General features: G+C 36.2%; 1 protein-coding gene across 2 annotated transcripts in view; it reads left to right on the forward strand.

The window, feature by feature from the left end:
- ANGPT1 (angiopoietin 1) overlaps positions 1-24,792 on the forward strand; it is a 230,262-nt gene that overhangs the window by 168,036 nt on the left and 37,434 nt on the right. For both annotated transcript variants that reach the window (XM_004580678.3, XM_004580679.3), the window contains exons 5-6: positions 9,162-9,289; positions 17,375-17,476. In XM_004580678.3, coding sequence (XP_004580735.1) covers positions 9,162-9,289; positions 17,375-17,476 — 230 coding nt within the window. The remainder of the gene's footprint in view (positions 1-9,161; positions 9,290-17,374; positions 17,477-24,792) is intronic.

A 24,792-nucleotide genomic window follows, 5' to 3' on the forward strand; every position in this document is an offset into this window, starting at 1 on the left:
CATGTTATTTTCAGTGGCAAGTAAACATAAGGTAAAATAACCAGCGGAAGGATAAAGTTTGACACTGGAATGTAATCTGCAGACAGTTTTGGTAAGCCTGGTGTAACCACACAGGCAGAGGATGAAAATAAGACGTGAAAACATCAATCATGACCTACTGAAATTCAAGAAGTTCTACTGTGATAGAATTGAAAACCTTTTGGTAGAGATACAGAAGGTAGGGAAGAATAAGGAAAACTTGAAAATAAACACCAAACATGTTTATACACTTACCTATTCCCCTTATTAAGAAAGTCACACTTAATAGAAGTCCTCTCTGCAGCTTGTTTTTTTAAATGCCTTCCCATCATCTGAGAGACATAATGACTGATGTGACACATGTGTAAGTCATGGATGTGATTTGGCCTAACAAGTCTTTCCCAGGGGCTGGTTTGTGTAGTGGGGAACATTTGACCATCAGTTTTGGTCCTCTGGCCTTCTTACGGGGGGGGAAATGAGGCATTTGCTTCCTTCCCAGTGCTGTAGAGTCATTTGGCTCTGCTCTCAGAATAACTACCATCTGAAAGGAATTTACCTCCCTGGACTCGTCTATTGAGTTTGTGAAGTAAATCATTTAGTCAAAAGAGGAGATAGTTTGAACTGCAAGTCCCTTGAGTTAAAAATGACCCTTAAAAGCACTGCAAGTGATGGGAGGAAATTAAAACTTTTTGAATGTCACTCACATAAACATTGATAAAGGATAGAAAATACTGTTTTCATGGACTGCAGGGAATACTTGACTACTTGTAATGCACAACGCAACATTAGGTAGAAAGAGAAAGAAAAATACAGGAAGTCATGTGCTGAACACGACAGTGAGTGCTTGTCGCTGTTTAATGAGGAGAACGCTTTATCTTGACAGAAACTTGTGTGTCAAACAGTCACAATTTCCTTAAAATGAACCACACTATCTAGCACTTCCTTTCATAAAACCCAATGGCTTAAAAGGGGAAAGTGACTGTTTATTTTTGGAAATGGTGTCGTTCTCCTTTGTTATATTGGAGCATGTTATCTGCTTTCTGCAAAAAGTCATAATTTCTATAAAAGAAAAAAAAAATTGTGTGAATAATAGGTAGCCAAAGTAATGATAACAAAATAAAAAATAATACGGTCCCTGACCTCTCCCATGAACTCTTTCTAAACCACATCTTTTGGGGGAGATTTCAAATTTTGTGGTTGATGCTCTTTTGGAATTTGAATTTCAGCTTCAGAAACTAGATTAACTCTGAGAGAAGAGGTATTTCTTGTTTCCAACTGGGCCTGGAAGTTATCAGGGGAAGCACCACTGAAGGGGGCTCCTTTGATGTTGCAACATGACTACGTCCCCTTTCGATTGCACTTTCATCCACAGCCTCCTTGACTACAGCCAAGAAGCATAGAATTTAAATAGAATTTTAACTAAGTCCCTTCCTGGACTTAGCGATGCTCTTACCAAATTCCATAGGTGTTTTCTAAATCCAGGGACAAAATAAAAGGGGGACATTAGGGATAGATAAGCTACAGTGGTTTGAACCAGATGCTACTTGTAATTCTTCCAGGAAAAGATGTAGAGAAAAAACACTTCGTCATGTTTTGCTACATACGCATCCCGTTATCTGTGCAATGGAACCCTAATGAAATACCCAGTAGTTTAATATGGGAGAAGAAGGCTGATAGATTTACAAACTCCATACGTAAGAGGAAATAATTATCCTTAGTTTCAGGTTTTTCTGAAAGTCAATTATTTATAACTAGCAGTACAACAAATACATTTAGTTTTCTCTGACAGTTCATAATGCATTTTAAACTAAAGAATACTAATTTCATCCCTTATTTTCTAACACTGAAATCCTATGCTAATTTGGGTGTTGATGGATTGAGTGGAAGCATCTCTGATCAATAGATCTATTAATGTGACCCGAACCTTTTTATGGACATGAAGAAGTCACATGATTACATGGGACATCAATTAAGTCATATCCTTTCTACATGTCTTTGCGTGTACTCATAGTTACTTTTAGGTGTAACTTTTTTTTCCCCATAACCAGCGGTTCTCTTTAAAATAGTGAATTGAGTTAATTTGATGCTAAGCGAAGACATTGCTAGTGGTGTAAGGCCCCATGTACACACAGCTTTCAGTTATGATTTATCTTCCAGCATTTCTCCCTAGAGCTAGGATTCAATTGAAAAGGATTTCTCCGATGTATCATGAAGCAGCAATGACATCTGCCATCTAGAGCGGAGTAGGTGGTTGTTAACAACAAGAGAGAACAGCGAGTTCTGGTCCCAGCTCTGCTGCCACGCTTGGTAACACAGAAGTACTGCGCAAATTAGAGCTTGATGGTGTTTTGGATAAACCCACACCCTTTTTGATTCACGCCAATCATTCTGTCTCTTCTTGTGGTTTTGTATCATTGCTGATGCCTGTGGAAGCTCCATGTACAAATATATGCACACGGTGTATGTGTAACCCCAGCTGGTCACCATGTGGTGTGTATTACATTAGAGTAGAAATCAGCAGCATACCTGTGCTGCTGGCCAGCCTTTACTTTCTTAAAATTTCAAAGTGAATCTTCTGTGTCAATTTTCAAGATTATCTGTGAAAAATAAACAAAAAAAGAACCTCAACTTTCAATGTTTGCAGCACTATCAAAGATTTGATTTGATTTTTAATGGCTTTTGCCTAACTCAATTATTTGTTCTCTTATAGCCAAGTACAAAACATGCCCTTTAAGCATTCCCACATGCATGAGAAATTTTTCATGCAAAATCAATGTACTTCAGCCCAGGCTGAAAACATTACACGGGAAATTAACAGACATGAAACACCTGAAATATCTTTCTTATTGAAATGACCTTCTGAACAAATGGTGAGGGTCATGGAGCAGCAGGGTTCCCCAAAGGAAAACAGTGAAATGAATTTCACGAAAATGAGTAATTACTTGTTTAAACAAAGCTTTGTGTAATATGATTTTCAACTTTTAGTCAATTTTTTTCATTCTTGTTACTTTCATAAGAAATAGGCTTTGAATATATGGTAAGTTGTTCCTAAGAGGCATTCCATATTCCAGGAGCATTAGAAAATGTATGTCAATATTGTAATCCAATTATAGCAGATATATATAGAACTACCTGTGGTTCAGTTATCTTTCACATTTAAGAAAGTGCCATAAAGTTGGGGATGCACATACGGCGTTGGATGCATTGCAGGTCACATAGATTTAACAATGCAGCTATCTTAGCGGCTTCTCAACATTATTAAAAATTTCTGTGTATGTAGGTAAGCATCATGGGCAATCGATTTTTCAGATAAATATATCCCTTTATGGGATAAAATTCTAGAAAATTAAAAATATTGTCCTGACATATTTTCTGTATCGCTTTGGTCTGCTCTTACAGAGAAGATTGGAAAACATAAAACCTTTTTATCATAATCTAATCCATCAGCAGCAGTATTGATTGATTCAATTAAAACGCCCTAAATCTTTTGGCAAAGTATGTAATATTTCTTCCTCATTTAATTCCCAAATTATTATTTCCTAGTTTTACCTATTTTTAAAAATGTATCATTTTCTCCTACATAAGCTTTTGATGATTAGTGTCCTGTTGCCTTCACGTCTGATTGTGGGTGAGGAACACAGTGACACTTAACACGTGTTTCCTCCATCACTCCCTTCACTAGCCCTCCACCTCTAAATTGGCACCGTCCTGCAAAAAATCAATTGGTTGGGAGACAAAGTGATCAGGAATCTGAGAGTTATATCCTGAGTCAGGGTGATTCATTGAACGCAGGTATTGTGGAATCCAAAATGGACACTCGGAAACTTCTAACTTCTTAATCTACTGACTTCGCAAGTTGTGGGCTGCCTCAAATATCTACTGAGGACCTTATATCATAAACATTTATTTTACCTGTCATTCTGTTCTAAACCCAAGTCATCATTTTGCCTCATTCTTGTCATTTCTTCCTACTGTCTCTTTCCTTATACATTTTGTTTTCGTGAGAGGGACCTGGACCCCTCCAGCATTAAGGCTTGTCCTGAACCACCCAGAATACAAGTGTGAACTTATCAGCTGACATAAGCACAGCTGGGTGCTCTGTGACCAACAACTCACTGAAGCTCCTCATGAGTTTTAGGATCCTTAGTTTGATCGTCAGAGAATTCCAGCTATAAACTCTGGTGAAGTTACAAAGCTTCATTGGGACTCTGTTGTGTCATATAAAAAATGCTAGTAAACTCATAAGATATTTATGGCAATTAAATGAAGCAAAGTATGTAAAACATTTGTGGCACACAAAATTCAGAGTTTAGCACACTCTAAGTGTTCATTTAATATTAGCTGCTTTTGTGATCATAATTCTTATAACTGCACCCAAAACCTGATGGACATCTAAGAATTTTCAAACTAAGTACAAAATATACACACAAAGATTTTTTTTCCAAGATAAAATTAGTTATAATAATAGTAGACAAAATAAATGATGTTCAGGTATTCTGTTGTATCCGGGTTAAGGGCACTGTGGGAAAAGAAATGATAGTTTTTCAAACAAGGAAGCTTTAACTACTTAACTGAGGGCTTCACATTGAGTACTTAAAAAGGGAATATATATGTTTACATATTATAATATATATATACATACAGGTATGGAAACATTTGAAACATGGATTTTTATAATATAAATTTCCTATGAATATTTTGAAGTTTCATATGCACGAATTTTAACTTTCTGCATAAAAATAAAATTTTTTGATTTTAAGTATTTTTATTTGAAATGGAAATAGAGAAAAGAAAAATGTAGCTGTGTATCATGGAAACATTCCCAGAACCTGGGGCCTATGAACGTCCCTGGGAATAAATCAGGATTCTAGAGAGTATCTTCAAAATCACCTGCTTTGAAATACACATATACCTGACTGAAGAGCGCAAAATTGAATGAGCTGTTTGCTTCCAGCTTGTCAGATGTGCAATTTTGTCTCGTTGCGTGCTGCATTATATTCACATCATATCCAGTCACCTGTTGAATTGAAATCAGATTTAGGACTGGTACCTAATGCTATGTTTTCTCTGATGATGGTGCTCCCCTCACTGCACCCCCCCCCCCCAATCCTGCAAGGGTTAGCCTTGAATAAAATAACATGATCCATGTGTATTCTAATGTTTGTCAAATACTGGAAAACTGTGAACCTTAGCCACTTGCAAAATTTAAAAAAGAATGCTTGAATGATAGATCCCTTCCAGCTACTGACTGAGGAATGGATAGGAGCAAGGGTTTAAGCTATTCACATTGTCTCTGGTAGCAAGGCTAATTGCCATCTGTGTTCTCTGCTGGGATTGCTGAAACTCTGAATTACCAATTCCACATTCCAGGAAGTTTTCTCTTGAGGGTTCACATGAATTGAAGTGACCCTGTACCTCAGCTTCAAGTCACTTCCCTGCAGCCAGTTTGGTGGCCCGATACACAATCTGGAGTGCAGTTGGTTGGTTAAATGAAGGAAAGAGAAGGATACGATCAACAGCTGCTGGCACTGTGGTCTCAGGTTGCTTATTAACTGAATATTGGCTGGTGATAGACAGACATGCACCTGCTTGTGTCTCTATTCTTTCCCCTTAAATGACAAAGATAGGGTTGTACAGATAAGGCTAAATGAAAAGAATGAATAATGTTTTCTTCCTAAGACTTTCTAGATTTATTTGCTGATACTGCTGTTAGTGAATTCTTTGAACTGACATACCAGGCTTTGAAAATTTAGCTCAGATGGAGTTTTCTACATGTTTTTTTGTTGTTGTTGTTTTTGGTTTTTTTTAGTGTTATCTCTTCGAGGAAGTCTTTCTTGCCTGGCAGATGGGAAATATTCTCCTTGCAGGAACTTTGATAACAATTGTCTCCTTTTAGTGCTATATTTATACTGGTAACATTACAGCTATAGAAGCTGTTGCCAAGCATCCCGTGACCAGGTAGCAGACCAAGAACAAGAAAGTCAAGCAAAAGAAATCAATTCCTTGTCACATTGTTTGAAACCTGCTCATACGGTACCTAAAGTTCAAATATGCATTATTCAATTAAATGTTTCAAAAATCATCTTTTTCTTTTGGTAAGTTTGAATTTACTTAGACTCTTTCATGAACATTGCTATCATGAGATAATCATTAGGCTTTTCAATTATGATTGATCATGCTAGGAGTGAGTCTGGGTTTTATTAACATCTATAACATCAGATTTTTTATAGAGACTATTAAATAAACATTTGTTGAATCGACATATAGTGATGGAATGCATATTTTTCTTAGAAATCCTCTAAACAGAAGTGTGAAACCATGATGAGTAGTTTGCTAAAAACAAAAAATCATGTGAGTTATAAAGAATAGCGACCCAAGAATGAAATAAGAATGGAATCTTGGTGAATACCTCCATGGTAAGTGAGGAAAGGAAGAGAAACGAAAAAATATGATACTGAGTACGAACTAGGGAAGGTAAACCAAAACAAATCAGTGTGAGGATAAGCAAAGATACTGCCTGTAACATAGAGGAAGGCAGTGGAGAAAGCATATTAAATCACTTTAGTCTTTAGAATAAAGTCTAAAGATCAGATAGAAAGAGTGAGAGAAAATTCAAGAGGGGTTAGTCTTGTGAAAAGTGACAGGTGAAAAATTAAAAGATTTATTTGAACTTTGCAGCAAATGTGATAGAAAGTCTTTTATAAATTATTTGATGTTGGCATGAGGATGAGTAACTGAATGAATGACAATCCAGGGATGAGGATTTGTCTGTCCAAGGACAGTGAGTGGGGACACCCCTGCAAATTCCATTCCTTGATACCTTACTGTGAGATCATACCTGAGAAGAAAAAAGGAAAGGGGTGCCATTTAAAAAGGCCTTACAGAAATTCCAGACTCTATAGCTCGCCTTCTTGAGGCTTAGTGTAATGAAAATATCAAAGGTCGGCTGTGGTGTAAGCTTTCAAACTGATCGAAGACGCGTAACACTATAAAATGCAGCCTCAATAAAACTTTCAAGTCTAATATTTGCTAATACTAAGTGATTAAAACCAAGCAATCTAATCTTTGTGTATGTGTTCATGAAAAGATGATTCCTTCTTCTGCTAATCTGTGCCTAATTTTCAGTTTTTCAAAAACATCCAATTAAATTTCCAGATAATGCATATCATATATGCTGTTGCAACACATAGAATAATCACATTAGTCATTGTAGCTTTTATTGCAGTACCTCCAAACCACTTTTCTCAGGGGTAGAATTTACATCCGTGGTTTATACAAAGCATTTGTGGTTATTTTCCATATAATACAATTCAATTTATTCCTTCTTCTGTTATTGAAAACGTGTGTAAGCAGTTACCTTTTTCCTGCTCAATAGCTAATTCAACACTGCATTTTCCTGCAAGGAGGAGAGGACCAGAGTAGAAAGACCAGAAGGAAACCCACACTATTCATTTGGCTAAGTCATGGAGGGCAGGAAGTGGTATATTTCATAACAGGAGAATTTTCTCCTTAGATAAATGAGTTTTTCCATTTATCACACCCCAAAAAGTAACATGGGCTCACCAATGGGTTCCTGTTGACCACATTTTCCTGTTTTTTATCCTTTAAAGGGAATCATCATTTTTCTTTGGGGTTTCTTTGCATCTTTGTGTGTGTGTATGTGGTGTTTAGATATGATTATTAATATACAAGGTAAAACCATGAGTTTATACCTCAACTATATGTAAAAACTGTGTTATTATTAAATGTTTTCCCACTTTGCTATTGTGTTTACATAACAGGCATGGATATTTCACTTTCTTGAAATATAGTTCAAAAAAAATACTTCAACAAAAAAAAAGAAATATAGTTTGAAAATTTAAAACATTTAGATTGAGATAGAAATGTATTGCACATGGATTAGGGAATATTATGCAACTGAAGTTTAAGGAAAGCCAGCCGTTTGTACTGTGGAAAACCTAAAATGAGTTGAAAGCATTGATCGATAGTTTACCTTAGATCTTCTTATGAAAGATTGGTGTGACTCAAAGTGATTAAAGCCAGATATGCATTAAATAACAGGAAAATTTTAGAGCAAGATTGTAAAAAGGAATAAATAAAATCATTTACCAAGATACTATTTATTAATCAGAAAATGTCTTAAATATTTTAATAAGTGTCAGCATATATCTGTAGTTTGGAAATATTAGATGTAAGTCAATTTCTGCTTTTATTTAATTATTAAGAGCTCAATGGCTAAGTGGTGATCATGCATAATTAAGTTTCAGTCTTCATTGTACTCCCAGAACTAATATGACACTTCCACTTAACTAATTTAATTTCAAGGTTTTATTCATTTTTTAGATTTATTTTTTTCATATATCACCTGCCTGGTAATTTTGCATAACAGCACTAAATTAAGACACAAGTTCACCAACACTTCCTTTCTTGGTAGTTAGTTGGGTTACAAATACTTTTTTGCTTTTCAAATCTAATCATTACGAGAGTTATCGATTTGGATTTTTATTTATTTATTTTATTTATTTATCTTCATTGTTTTGTGAAAAAGGTAGCTATTCAATCTAAACTCACAGGAAAACAATGCTATTTATTTTTGGTCTTGTACACTAATTATTATATATTACATAATATATATGTAAATATATATTATCTATTTTTCTGTTTGAATTTAATCTTAATTTTTTTCTTCTTCAAAATACATGTCCTGTTCTAAACTTTCCTATGAAATGTAGTTAAGCATGTTTCACAAATCTTATGAGAAACAGTGTTATAATTGCTACCACTTGGAGCTACTGCAAACCAGATCATTTGTCTTTTGGTTTGGCATCTTGGAAAAGATATATAGAAAAAAAGAATCAGCAAGACATAAAATAGGAGTATTCAGTTAGAAATTGCTTGGCAATTTGTGCCTTAGTTTTTAAATTTTCTAAATCATCTAAAAATCTAATTGTGATCATAATTCATTTTGTAATTGTGCTTTTGTAATGGTCATTGCAATTGATTTTTGTGTGTATTGCAATAGTGACTTTTATAGGGAGAAAGTGAAGAAACATTTAGAGATGCTTGGAGTTCATTTGGCTACTAATTGTACTGATGTCCTTACTCACAAATTACAATGCTTTCCCTTTTCTCTTCTTTTGCAGTTTTACTAAAGGGAGGAAAAAAAGAGGAAGAGAAACCATTTAGAGACTGTGCAGATGTATACCAAGCTGGTTTTAATAAGAGTGGAATCTACACTATTTATATTAATAATATGCCAGAACCCAAAAAGGTAAAAGTACAAGTGTTTGTTTACAATATGTGAAACAGATCCTCGCTGGATTGCTGGAGAATCCGATTGATTTGTGGGCTTGTTAAACTGGAGAGAGATATATACCTGAGCTCTTCTATCCCAGAAACACTGTATTTCCAATAAATCCGTATTTACTGACATCTCCCAACCCCTATCCACCCCCTCCTTTTTTCAAACAAGGGTTTTTATTCTCTGTCATTCCTGGGATATCTCATTACTCATAGGTTTTTGCGTTTTACTGATTACATGCATTTTACTAATTACGTTAGAGCCACATCCACCCGGATGGTCTGTGGCAGAAATCCTCTGAATTTCAAAGAACTCAGAGAGTGTACATCATCTACCATCTAAGAACCTGGGGACAGGGAGTAGGGAACTTATTCTTATTTGCCAAAATACTGCCACTATGCAAGTGTTAGATAATATCCCACGGCAACTTGCAATTTTGGAAGGATTTGCTTTACATGCATACTTTGAGTTGGAGCATTGGGTTTGCATGTATGGTGAACAGGCCCCAAGATAAAATGAAGGAAGAAAATCCTATTTTCCTTTTCACATGTCTTTTAAATACTCTTCTTTCCTATATTAATCATTGAATCAACCATCTGTGATTTTAATACAATTCAGTGAGTGCCATGCTTGTGTCTGTTACAAGTCAGAGACACATGAATACTGTTCTCAGTGTAGTAAACAGACAATTTCATAGTTAGTTCAAAATGATGGAAAAGCATAGCAATGCCAACCATCCATTTGAAGCAGCGTACATATAGGTAAAACAGCCACAAGGAATGTGCTTAGAAGCAATAATACTGCTCCTTCACAAGTAAAAATGTTAACTCAGTACACAAGATACTCAGCAGACAGCCTGTAAAGCTTTTTCCCTCTTTACCCTACCTAAATGACCTGATTACTCCCACTTCCTCAGGATTCCTTGCCAATGCTGACAGAAGGCCTTCCCTGGTCTTTTCCACTATGGCCCCAACCAGAGGAACACGAAAGACTGCCCCACTGCAAGGCAGGGTGGGATTCTGTTTTCTCCTTGAAATTTTAACTCTGATTTTTCTTGGTATGGGATAGTTTCTAGCACTTAGTAAGTCATCAACAAACATGTGTTGGAATAAATGGATAGTCTGTCAGTGATAGAAATGTACATACTTCTATGTTGTGTGTAACACACAACTCCACGTTACTTAGTCTTCCTAATTCCTGATTGTCGATCTTTGTCGAGCAAGGGAAACGATTTTTGCAGACCAGTTTGTCAGATGCCACTTTGTTGCCAATACAGGGAATCTGGATTCAACTCAATGTTTAGTCGAATCCGATTATTCTTCAGCCAGTGTCCTTTGTCTCCTGGTTTCCTAAGGACTAGTGTTTTAAGTGACTGTTTTAAGTTTGTTCATTGTCTTTTTTTTTTCTTCTTTGCTGGGGAATCATACTCTTCTCAAAAGAAATCATTAATTTTCTTCTCATAGAGGAAGAATTGGGACAAAGCAAACAAAGGCTGGAGGGAGGGCAACTGTCACGATTCTATCACATGCTGACCTTGGCCGCCTTCCGGAACAGTTTGATTTCGCTTGTCCATTTGGGGCTTCTGAGCAAGATACCATGGAATCAAGTGTTCCATGACTTAAGAAACAAAATAAAACAAATAAAACTATAAATATAGAATAGTCTGGAGATGAGCAGACAAGATTAATTTACTGCCTTGGAGTCTGTTCCATGACCTATAATCATACTTGAACTTGAATTCAACACTCTTACACACAAACAAGCACATACCACACACATATCATATAAAATAGATAAGAAGCCACCCCAGCTAAGTGGCAGCTTAACAATAATGAATAATCTCAGTTTAATTACACTCTACCCAAGATCCTAAAGATCTTGTCATTGTCAGTTACATTAATTGTTTGTAAGTTGACTATAAAAAGTTAATTAAAATACGATGTGACTTTCCAATAAAAAAAAGATCTTTAAAAAAATATGATGTGACCTTCCCTTTAGATTTCTAATGATTCCAAGATCAAATATAAAATAAAATCAATGTCAAAGTTTTCAGATTGAGAGCGTTCACATATTTTTTTCCCTCTGCCTCCAGTTCTGTCAGATGGTTCCCAGTGACACACACCACAAGTAAAGCTGTAACTGCTTCTTGAAATTTGATTCTTACATAAGTACAACACAATTCAAGTTTGAAACCTGTTGAGATAACATTAGGACAGAAGCAATTTGAGGAACCATGGCGTGTGTCACAGCATAATCGTTGTTTGCTCACTAGAGATCTTGAGTTGATTTGTGTCTCACATTCCTATATGACAGAAGCCTAATGGATAGAGTTCTCCACTGTACTGGGTGGCTACTGTGTTGATGAACCAGGAGGGCATGATTTAAAATTATATCCCACAATAGGAGAACTTTTTCATATCATGGAACATCAACATTGTTCTGCAATAACTGAAATCTAAAATTCTAAATTCCCACAATGTCAAAAATCTCCTGGATAAGATTTCCAAGGTTTAGATGTAGGAACAAAATAACAGCCTAAGTGGGTTAACAGTGGTGAGAATGCCTATGTGTAAAGCCAATTTAAGCATTGGAAAAACTCACCTCAAAATGACTTTTTTGCAGCAAGAAAGAAAACATCACACACCATCATTACCTTGATGTTTACTGGACATATTAGCAGTATGTTGGAAGGAGTAGAAGGCTGAACAGAAAGAAGATCTTGCTGCATTCTCGAGTTGCTGCTCATTTTTTGTTCTTTCCTTCTCTTTCATGACCATGGACTGTTTCAGAAGTAGACACATTGTTCTGCTATGGATCTGTGCTTTCGATTGACATACATCGTTTTTGAGGTTAAAATTTGGTTTTAAATCTGTTGCTGTAACCACATAGCATTTTATTTGATAAGAACAGTACTATAAAATTACTTCCAAGTAACTTAGAAACTGATTAATGTATTAGTTCAGAAATTGAGTATTTTGTTTGACAGATCCTGTTCAAATCGTTTTTATCAAAATTTTATACACACAGAAAATAAAACTGGGGATTTTTTAAAACATCTGGAACATAAAGAGATATTTTCATCATTAGGGAGGAGTAAGAGGATTACAAATGTAACAGAGGTGTTACACAGTTGTTGGCCTGGCATTGTTCCATGCCTCAAAAGGGATGTCTGAAAAACCTAGGAAAATATCTTTTCCAATTTTATGTCAAAACTAAAGATGGCTTTCTAGGGTTAATTATTCAAACAGGCAGAAAATGAGAATTAAATCTTGTAAATATCTCCTTTTTGCTTTTGTATTATTAAAGGCTCATGGTTACTTTACTCTCTGGATTCTCTTCAATGAATAGTAGTAGGAAACAGGATTTTCCCATTTATTCCATAATTTTAAAATCACATACCCTATGACAAGCCTAATTTCCTCAGAAAGAACAAATCATCAAGCCTTAACTTACGTATTGTAAGATATTAATTTGCTTTGGGGCTCAGAATTCTCTTAATTCATGGAAAAGGACTACAACAAATGAAATCAGTGTATCTTTTAAGGTTATAGAAAAATAATTTACATCCACAAGTGTAATCACTTTGATTTGTATGGAGAATAAAAGCACAGAAATTATATGAATCAAATTTCTCCTTCTTGTTTGGGTTTAATCCTCTGTATAATATTAAAAGGTGTTTAAAGCTTGAAAGTGTTGACTTTGCCTGGGATAGGAGCCAGTTATTTCCTCCTCGATTAGAGATAAGTCCAACTCAGACAAATAGTAATTGGAGCAAGATAATTTCCATAGGCAGGACACTGCCAGGTAGCAGAACATGCAACATTGGCAAATGAACTGATCAAGTCCTTTAACACTTTCTTCATCTGTTAAGCATCTGATTTTTACTTTCCTTCTGAAAAAAAAATAGCAAGGTTTTTTTCTTGGGGGGTGGGGTGGGAGGAGCGTTCTAGAGTGAATTAAACTTCTAAATTTGATAGTGATAGGAAACATGATGGTTAAAGAACTGTAGTGCCAGTGTCATTAACCTGAAGTTGGTAACAATAAAGAAAAGGAAAAGTTACTGAACCTCAACACGTTTTGTCTCTGTATATTCCATAATGAGTTATGAAGCAAATAAATAGGATGAAATTCATATAGGTATATAATACTTAATAATATCAATAGCCATACATATTAATTTATATAATGTAATCTAATATAAAATAAAAATATTGTATTCAAAAGTTAAGAGTAATGCCAATTCTTGTTGTAGCCCAAACTCTACTCTAAAATCTTTATATGCACTGACTCATTTTAGAATAGGATCCGTGTGTCATTCAGCTCGGTTTGACTCTTATTTCACACATGACAGTGCTGGTAATAAGAACTGCAACAGGCAGGCTTCGCTCCTTGACCTCTCTGCCCTCTGCTTCCAACACAGTCATCTGTCTCTTCATAGAGCCCTGCTTCCCTTTGTGTCTTTACCTAAGATGCTATCTTGTCATTTCTTGACATTTCCAATGCTCTGAATGCTTAGTTTTCGAAAACAAAATTGTCTTTAAAAATCTGGGGTAATTTCAAAAGAGAATAAAAACACAGGCAACAGGAATGAAGAAGATCTCTGCAGCATGCTTTTCCCATTACGTACTCCTTATTTATCAATCCAGTGCTGTTTTCCCTGGGCACATAATTAGACTTTATAACCTGGTGAGCATAATTCAGGAAACTTTTTAGCAATCAGTGTCAAGGAAGACATGAAATCTGCTTTAAAAAAGAGGAGAAAAGATTAACCAAACAGGCCAGAATAAAATACAATTGAATAACTGATAACATTATTTCCCCCAAGCATTTTCCTGAAAATTTCCCCTTGCTAGTGTTCTGGTTTAGCTATCAACAGTTTCACACTGCCCACTTCTGAACCACCACCACAACTGCCTTAAGGATTACTACCTGGATTATTCTCACAGGAATCCTATAATCTCACTGACCATCATCACTAATGGCTCCTTTATCACAAATGTACATGTTTATTTTTCTTAATCTTTATCCATCCTTCTCTTTGGAAACAGGAGGCTGATCACCTCAACTCATTATACATCTCCAATTTGCCTGGATTTATTGATTACATGTCTCCAATTTTCCTGGCTTTCCATTATTTCAATTTTCTTACTTTAACTTTGTTGTATTTACACTTAACCAACAAATCTTTATTCAGTACTCATGGCTAAGTCTTACTCTAAGCACTGGTTATAGCAATAACATCAATAACAGTAACAAAAAATGTTGCCCATTTAAAGTGCTGCATTTCACTTCTCAGTTGTTCACCAAAGCCCATTAGTGAACTTGCCTTCCTTCATTCCTTAATGACTTTTTAAAAAATTTATTTTAATAGCATTTCCACCTTCGTGTCATTGGTTACAACTGTCAAGCAGATTCTTCCCAGTAATTCCGCCACAGGAGTCAAATCCTGAACCTAGTTCAAATCTAAATAAAAACCTGGGTTTGGCATTTATCCCTTAATGTAGCCATTGGTAAACTATGGAAGTATCTTCATCTTCATAATTTTTAATCTTTGGAATGGAAATACTAACTCTTCATTCTTCATAGGATTGTTATGAGATGAAGATAATAAGTGCACATAATGTTTAGATTACTGGTATTTAACAAGCACACCACATTAATTATCGTTCTCTCTTCTGGAAAATATTCCTATTTAATGAGAGACAGAGAGAAGGAGAGAAGAAGAAGGAGAGAAAGCATTCCCACATACAGATTCACAATCCCAAATGTTGATTGGGTTTGGAGAAATCAGGAGCCGTTAACTGCATCCAGATCTCAGCAAGGCTGGCAGGACCTACCCTGTTTAAGACTTCACTGTTGCCTCCCAAGGTCACCATTAGCAAGGAGCCACAGTCATAGAACTGGAGCTGAGCTGGGAAGCCAAGCGCTCTGATAAAGACAGATAGGTCACCTCACCCGCATCTTAATGAACTCCTAGGCCAAATGCCCACCCCAACCATTCTTTCTGTATTGCTTTAGGCTTTTATCCCTGTATTGTTTTGGTTGGTCTAGACCTAGTAGAGCAACTCTGTTGGAAAAGCTCCCCATTTCTAATGTGAATGCTACCTCAAAGCTTTAGGAGGGTGAAACCATGAACATTTTCTTCTCTCACATTTAAACTCTTGCTTGAATTTCTCCTTTAGATCACTGCCTGTCATATTTCAGGAAACTGAAATTTAAAATTATGGTCTTCAATGTCTCCTTAATCCTATGGGAGCAGTCACTCTTGAAGTGTTGAATCATTTTGATGTCAAGATATGTATTTTATTAATTATTATATCCCCCCAGAGAAACACTGAATGAACTAGAAAGTTTGTTGAGAGAAAAATAAGTAAATAAATATAGTAGAATTAAGAATGATGAAAGATGAACAGAGATTGTGTTGAAGAGAGAACAAAGAGCAGATACAGAAGGGTTAAAGGATTAACAGAAGGGGGACCTTGGGAAAGGGAGGAGAAGAGAAATTTATAATCTTGGAGGTGAGACAGTTCATAAGGATAATAAAGATGTGCTGGGTGGGTGGCTGTTGTCAAATAAGAAGCAGGGACCTCAGGAGAACAATTGTCCTATTTTACATGCTCACAAATAGACATGAATATCTTAGTTTCTTTCACTTAGAGCAAGTACATGGACAATTTGTCCTCTGAATGACTAATCTAACCATTGGTTTCATACCCTTTAGCCATTTCTGCTCCAAACATGATGCCTTGGGGGAAAACACTTGATGCCTTCCCTCTAATCGGAGGCTAGCTCTGTGACTGCTGCCGGCGCATCATATCCACGCCTTCAGCCAGCTTTCACAATGCTTTAATGTTTGATTCCCCATAGCCCAATCCTTGAATAATCAGGCTGCCACATTCATGCTCCATCAATTATAGTGATTGCTCTCCAAAGATAATCCCATTACAAATATGTTTTTCTCCTTGGGTGAACTCTGGGGGGAAATGAGTCAATTTCTAAATGAATAATATTGCATTTAGAATAATTGAAATAAGCCTGTCTTTGAATGATTTGGACAGCTTTTCCACAAGGGAAAGAAATGCTTGTCGCAGTTAAAAAGAATACAGTATGTCATACTCTGTACTTATTGTTCGTGACTTGAATTCAAGCAAGTAATGTGTTCTCCATATGCTAAGGACCAAATTGTGTTTCTTTTTTTTTTTTTTTAAAGATTTATTCATTTTATTACAGCCAGATATACACAGAGAATGAGAGACAGAGAGGAAGATCTTCCGTCCGATGATTCACTCCCCAAGTGAACCGCAACGGGCCGATGCGCGCCGATCCGAAGCCGGGAACCTGGAACCTCTTCTGGGTCTCCCATGCGGGTGCAGTGTCCCAATGCATTGGGCCGTCCTTGACTGCTTTCCCAGGCCACAAGCAGGGAGCGGGATAGGAAGTGGAGCTGCCGGGATTAGAACCGGCGCCCATATAGGATCCCGGGGCTTTCAAGGCGAGGACTTTAGCCGCTAGGCCATGCCGCCGGGCCCCAAATTGTGTTTCTAATGTGGCACTGAATAACCACGAACCATCATGTGTAAGGATATAGAAGTAAATATGCAATAAAATATCAAATAATTACATACGTGTGATTTTTTTAAAAGTTATTTGTCTTAAATATTTTCTAACTTTGTTATTTCAATCCAAGTTATCAAAATTTAGAATCTTCTATTTTAACTAATGTTTCTAAAATGTAAATATGCACGAGATTGTCTCCCTTTGGGACAAAGATTTTTGTGAATGTCTTACAATATGATATGAAAAATATTAATTTGAAACTCACTGATTTAGACGTTGCTAAGTAATTTATATATCATTGGTGGGATTTAATCAAAAACATTCAAACGTGAATCATGGACAGAAATAATCAATAACATATTTCAATTATCATTTTCTAGCATAGCAATTTTTCTTCTTATCTGTAGGCCTATGATTCTATTTCTATTTTGAAGCCTCAGATACATGTTTCTTTGAAATGGGCAAAGCTTTCACTTTCATTTCTATTTTTTCTCTCAGGTATTTTGCAATATGGATCTTAATGGGGGAGGTTGGACTGTCATACAACATCGTGAAGATGGAAGCCTGGATTTCCAAAGAGGCTGGAAAGAATATAAAATGGTGAGATGGAAGAATTTATAACATGCTTTGAGGGTTTTGTTGTTGGTTTTGTTGTTGTTGTTGTTATTTGCTTGTTTGTTTATTTTGCAAAGGTCAACTTCACTGTGTGATAAACCTTTGCAGTTTTATATGTGTTTAGCTACTTGAAAAATAAAGTGATATAATAATAATATTACTTTCATTAGACAAAAAATGCTTAGAAATAATTTTCCATAAATCACTTCCATATGTGCACCAGAATGCAAAGTGTGTTACAGTAATTATTTGGTTGATTGCTATTTATCATCTGGATTAGTTCCTAGTTCAATGGGGGAAAGCTAGAACTCAGACTGACTATAAGATCCAGGCATATGGAGCGCTGCAAGATCCAGATTGTAGAGAAAACTGCCTCTTGTTGTGGTCTATGACTGAGCTCTGTTCAACATGACTATTTGCATGGTTAGCCTGAGCTACTCTGATTATGATTGTAATTCTCAAGTGAAATTGGCACTTCCAAACACAGAATTATTAGCTTCCAGACATTTTCTGATTTGCTAGTTTCTAAAACGGCCAGGTGTTTACTTTTCCTACCGTGTGATATTGAACAAACCAGACTAAGATGAAAGCAGTATATAAGGCTATGAATTATAAGCCATGCTTCACTGAGGCCTCCAACACAGCAAAAGGCATCCTCATCCTCCCAGAACCATTGTCCTCTTCACTGTTGTTGAAGTTAAACTAGTTTTTGATTTAAAGAAATTTAGATGTCCCTGATGACTGCCATGATCTAGTTATTTTAAGATGTAAGCTTTTGATATTTGTCTTTTTGGGATTGACTTATTTCATTGAATATAATGGCCTCTAGTTCAGACAGTTTGGTTGCAAATGGCACAATTTCTTCTTTTTTTTAATGGCTGAGTAGTATTCCAAGGAGCAGATGTACCATAGTTTCTTTATCCACTCCTCTTTTGACAGGACCAAGGTTATTTCCATGTCTCTGCTACTGTAGTGTGTGCTGCTGTAAATATTAGATTACCGATCCCTTCCTCATATGCAGATTTCATTTTCTTTGAATATATTCCCAGAAGTGAGATAGCTCTGTTCTATGGCAAACCAAACTTCAGTTCTCTTAGCATTCTCCATATTGACTTCCATAGTGGTTGTATTATACTACACTCCCACCAACAGTGAAGCAGGGAACCTTTCTTCCCGTATCCATGCTAGTAGGTATTGTTAGTAGAGTTTTGAATGTAGGTCAATCTCACAGGAGTTAGGTGGAAACTCAATGTGGTTTTCATATCCTATGTTCTCTCCAATACAATGCAACTTTCATGTGAGATATCAGATCAATAGATACATAGCTAAATATACATGTACATATAGTTGTCTAGAGGAACTGTATAAAAGAGACTATCACATTGAGATGCGAAGATACCATGCAGTATGCATTTCTACTTCCACATCAAAGATGGACTCCCAAAGCAACTGTTAAATATATCTTGACAATCAGATGCTGGACTCGGACTTTCTCCATAACTACAATGTCAGGATACACTTAAATAGCAAAACAATGGACTTATGGCTATTTTCTTTCTTTTTTTTTTTTGACATTAAAAATAAAGAAAAGAAAGAAACACATAGAGCCCAGCACAGTGGCCCAGTGACTAAATCCTCACCTTGCATCTGCTGGGATCCCATGTAGGTGCTGGCTTGTGTCCCAGCTGTTCCACTTCCCATTCAGATCCCTTCTTGTGCCCAGGGAAAGTGGTAGAGGATGGCCCAGGTCCTTGGGATTGTATACCCACATGGGAGGTTATGGGGGATGCTACTGGCTTTGGAATAGTGGGGCTCGGCAGCGTGGCCTAGTGGCTAAGGTCCTTGCCTTGATCCCATATGGCTGCTGGTTCTAATCCCGGCAGCTCCACTTCCTCTCTGTCTCTCCTCCTCTCAGTATATCTGACTTTGTAATAAAAATAAAACAAATCTTAATAAAAATAAAATAAAAATAAATGGCTATTTTCTGAAGGACTGTGCTATTGTAATAAAACAGGGGAATTTATTAGGTGAAGAGATGAAGCCCCAGAGCCTTTTGAACTGCATCATAAATTAAGTGAATGAATATTAAAACTTAAAGAAGAGAAAAATTAAAAATTATAAATATATTTTAAAAGATATAAACTTTTGATAGTTAGGCACAGATATTTAGGCATTTAAACACAGTGGCTGAGACAGAGCTTGGGTTACCCACACCCATATGGTAGTATCTGGGTTAGAATTCCAGCTCAGCTCTTGACTCCAGTTGCTTCTAATGAGGCAGTAGGTGATGACTCAAGTATTTGGATTCCTACCACCCATGAGAGATCCTGGGATTGAGTTTCTTCCTCTTGGCTTCAGCCTGATCAAACCTTGGCTGTTGCAAGCATTTATGCAATGAATTAATAGATGAGGAAAGCTCTCTAGCTGTCTGCCTTTCAAATAAATTAAGTGAAGAGAAAGTTGATTTTTTATAGTTTCATAGTAAAGTTAGATTACAACATATTTACTTTTTAGAAAACTAAGCTTTCAATTCTTGAGGTTTTCTCTTATTAACATTTATTTATTTTTATTTATTTTTATTAGAAAGGCAAATTTACAGACAGAGATACAGAGATCAAAATGTTCCATCAGCTGATTCATTCCCCAAATGGCCACAACAGCCAAGCTAAGTCAATCTGAAGCTAGGAGCCAGGAATTTCTTTTGGAACCTATATGTAGGCTTAGTGGTCCCAAGCCTTTGGATTACCCTCCGCTGCTTTCCCAGGCCATTTGTAAGAAACTGGATGAGAAGTAGTACAGCCAGCACATGAACCAGCATCCATGCAGGAGCCTGGTGCTTGCAGGGCGAGAATTTAGCCATTGAGCCATCACACCAGGTTCCCTTGAGGTTTTCAAGTGAACATAGAGGGATTACAAATAGAAAAGTAGGAAAGAAGAATTCATGTTGGCAGCAGGTAAATTTGAAGACTGGTTAATTTGGAGGAAAAGAGAATTAGGCATGGACTTGTGTGATGGGTGTTTCAGTTAACTGGATGGATAGATGCAGTCCTGGAGTCTACTCAAAGCATGCTCCAATGAAGCTTTTGGGAACTTGTAGAAACAGAGAATGTTACATTCCATCCCAGACTGACTGAGATACAATCTGCATTTTAATACTTCTGTGGGACCTTCTGTGATAATTGGAGGAACATTCCAGAAATGCAGAATCAAGGTATGAACAAAAATTCTGTAACGACTGATTTTTGTCGAACAAGAAATGATCTGCCTATTAAGTTTTGAGCCCTAAGTGGAAACAGCTCAGTAGAAGGTTAATGATCATCTTCAGGCTTATTATAGAGAATTGGAATGCTAGGATAGATTTTAAGGCCTCATTCTACCAATGTCATCCTAAAAACATTTGGGAAGGGAGGATGTCCAGAATCTCAAAGAGGGATATGAATTATGTCACTCTGCCAAGTACAGGAGGGATATGTTTTCTCAAATCACTTAACTCACTCCCTAGCTTTGTAGTCACTAACAAGGGACAATGATTAGAGTAACTTGCTTGCCTTGCAGGGACCTCATGAGGATTAGACATAATAGCCATAACGCACTTTGGCACACTGCAGTGTCAATAAATGGTAGTTACTATTATCCAAGATTCAACATCAAAGACTAAGAAAATTTACTTAAGTGTGCTGAAAGAATGTTTGTAAGCCATCTTAATTCATAATAATTTTCATTACTAAAATGAGATGTGAAGGGATCAGCCTTGTGGTACAGTAAGTTAAACAACTGCTTGGGATGCCCGCATGCAATATTGGCACTGATGCAAGTCCAGCTGCTCCACTTCTGATCCTGTTCCCTACGAATGCACCTGGGAAAGCAGTGGAAGGTGGCTGAGATCTTGGGTCGTTGTACCTGCATGGGACTGGCCACTGCAAAAATTTACAGAGTGAAAGAAGATTTCTCTTTGTTTCTTTCATTCAGTTTTTGTTTGTAACTCTGCCTTCCAAATAAATAAATAAATAAATAATCCTATAATGAAATGATAAATAAAATGAGATATGACGGTCATCTGAGAGTTAGATTTCAAATACAGATTCAGACAAATCTGAAGGATACTGTTAATTAAAATTAATCACATCATCCAAATGAATATAAAGCTATCATTGTGAAGATTTTCCAAATAGACGACTTACTAACTGCAAGCATGTGCTCCATTGGCAAGCGCCACACATTTAATAAGAGACCAACTTGGTGAGTACAGGACCAATTCATGTTTCAGAGGTAGTTAACAAGTAAGCGCATTTTAAGTATTTTTTTCTTTACTTGTCAAGACTGATATCATTTGTTAATAATTTTCCTCTCCAACCTTTTTAAATGAAAAAAGTTATGCTTTATTAAAACTTGGAAAATTTATCAACTGCAAGGCCAGGAGTTAAAGAAACTGAATTTCTGAAGCATTCTGGCCAAAAAAAATTTCTTTAAAATTATGAAGTCCTCAAACATTACTACTTGTTTAACATTCTGCAAAACACAAGGTAAAAAATATTTCATGTTTTTCCTTCTAAGCTCTCTCTCCTTTGGAAATAAAATGACATGATTCCACAAGTAACAGATGTAGACTTTCGATGCCAATGCCTATCAGTCACACCCCTTCCTATTTCCTGCCTCTGAAGAACTGGCCATGATCTCAGTTTTCACCTCTGTATTGTTATATACCATGAGGGCCACTCTTCTTCCCTGGTATAGAAATAGCACTTCATTCTTTTGGCTTTCCCTTCCCACTATTCATCGTATTGGTCTACGGGTATAGACTGCCTCTTGCCTCATAAGGTTTCCAGAACAATATGTTAAGGGTATCAACAGATAGAACAACAAATACATAATATATATGATCATTACTGTTTAAAAATATTTACACCATTGAAGATTTGCAACTTATTTGATTCTTAACATTGGCTTTGAGCCTACAAAAGACTTCTTTTTTTCTAAGCTTTGTTTTCAGGGAGCTTCACTTATGAGATTTTCTGCAAAATCTGGTTTACGGATTTGTAAAGATATTTTCTCTAAGGGAAGTCTGGATGGAGGGTTAATGAGGCACTTAGGGAATTATATTAACTCCTTCAAGCCACATGGATAGTATTTAGTGGCCTCGGGGAAACAACATTATCAGCATTACTTTTCCATATAATGATCAATGAAGCCAAAAGTTCTAAATAGCACTCTAACTGGACTAACTTTATAGTAGGCAGTGACTAATACCCTGGAGACAAACTGGCTTTGTTTAGAAAATAATTACCCCCTATAAACAGAGCTTCCTATCCACAACAAACATTTCAGTCTGAACACCCTACTTTCAGGGAACTCTTGGAGTCTGGAAAAATGTTAAGAACACATAAAGGAGGAGGATATGTAAAAAGTGAACATTTTGAAATAGATCATTCTGTGATCTTTCTCAGCTTTTGAAGGAGATGCTCAATTTAAATATGTTTTCTTTAAATTATCTGTGTGGAGAAAAGATAAAACCCATAGGATTTATGCCCTGTGTCTGGTTTCAATTTTGCTTCATCCATGCAAAGTCAACACTTTCCATGAGCATTGACAGACAAAACAAATAAAGTATCAGAAACAATTATTTGATTAATTTGGAGAAGTGCAAAGTGAAACTGAACATTTCTTCAGGTTTTGGTAAAACTTATTGAATGTTAGTCTTTGTCTGCATTTGTTGACATAATTGTATTTTTTAGACCAATTTGAAGTCAGCATTTGTATTAAATTCGGGTGTATTTCTCTTTTTTCCTTTAAGCACTGAGGAAAATACCAAACTGGTTAACAACGTGTCTTAATAGTGGAATCAAAATCTATTATGTTGCTGTGACTGAAATAAGTGAACCCTGGGGTTTCCAACAAAGTATATGGCATGCATCCTTGAATTTTGTTCATAAAAATGAAGACATTACATTTTTGTACTTTTAATTAATTTGTTGCTATCTCTCAATTCTTAGCACAGAATTTTACAAAAGCTTTTATTTTTATGGATAAAACAGGTTATTCTAGGATAAAATGTAGACCTGTAGTAGGTTGTTCTGTGCAAACCTGTGCTTTTGATGTTTATTCAACATTTCCAATTTTTATATATGGATTTGATACTTCTTTTCAAGTAAACAAAGTTTCATCAGATGTTTGAGGTGTGCCTCACTATGAAGTTAGGTTTTTAAGATGTTCATCCTGTTCCTAGGTGCTCCCCAATTTCATCTGATTAGTACATTCTCTCTGGTTTGTGCTTGGAATGGCTAGTCCACATTATACTTGGCTTCTAGCTTTGGTCTTTAAGTCTCACTTGTTGAACCTTTTTAATACACAGATCTCTAAGACTACCCCACATATTCTGGATCATTTTTTTTTAAAAGCTCCACAACTATCTGCTGAAAGAAACTGTCATATCTGTTCATTAAGTAGCATTAGTAAGACCTTTAAAATTACCTTCTGTGTAGATCCTAAAACTTGTGAAATATGGCGAGAAAGAGAGGGATTAAAAATAATAGAACATGGAGCAATGGACGGAGACAGGTACACTTTAGCAACAGAAAGCTAAGCTAAGAATAAGAAGGTAATCTGCTGTTACTTGTACCTTAACTTAGCACGCAGTTCCTTTTATTATTTAACTTAATTAGCTTCTTAGATTAAAACAGCAATACCTATTTTTATATACCTAAACTCAACTTGTCATTACAACACAGAATCTCTACAACCCGAAAGCATTTAATCAATTGTCTCATTAGATTCAGGTTATGACAAGCCTGTAGAATTTTTTGGTTTCCTTTGTCACACAGAGGAGGAAGCTGGCTGCTTACCATCAGATTGTTACAGGGTTTGAAGACCCTTCACGTACATAGATTTCAGAAACTATTTTTGCAAAAGTGAACTTATCTTTTCACTTCATTTTCTAAAAACTTTTTGAGGTCCTTACATATTTTATTCTCCTATCTTGGGATTGGAAGTAGTATAGTTAATGCTCATCTAACATAGAAGGTCATCAAGCCTCAGAAAGGAAGCAGTGGGTTCCACAACAAATATGTGTATGTCAGAGTAAGGCTTTGCTTTGGAATAGAGATAAGCAGTAAACGTTGTTTGACCCAAGCCAAGCCTTTGTTCCTATGCGTAAGCTCTGTGATCGTGCTGATACAATACAATTTGCTAACATGGGAACCCATTTCCTCTGGCTTCACATATTTTTCATCTTTATGATGAAACATTTCTGCAGCACTGCACTTGGCTATTAGAGAGTTTCCCCCATGAACCTTCTAACAACCATT

The sequence above is a fragment of the Ochotona princeps genome, chromosome 9 (genome assembly GCF_030435755.1).
Source record: "Ochotona princeps isolate mOchPri1 chromosome 9, mOchPri1.hap1, whole genome shotgun sequence".
NCBI classification, from domain to species: domain Eukaryota; kingdom Metazoa; phylum Chordata; class Mammalia; order Lagomorpha; family Ochotonidae; genus Ochotona; species Ochotona princeps.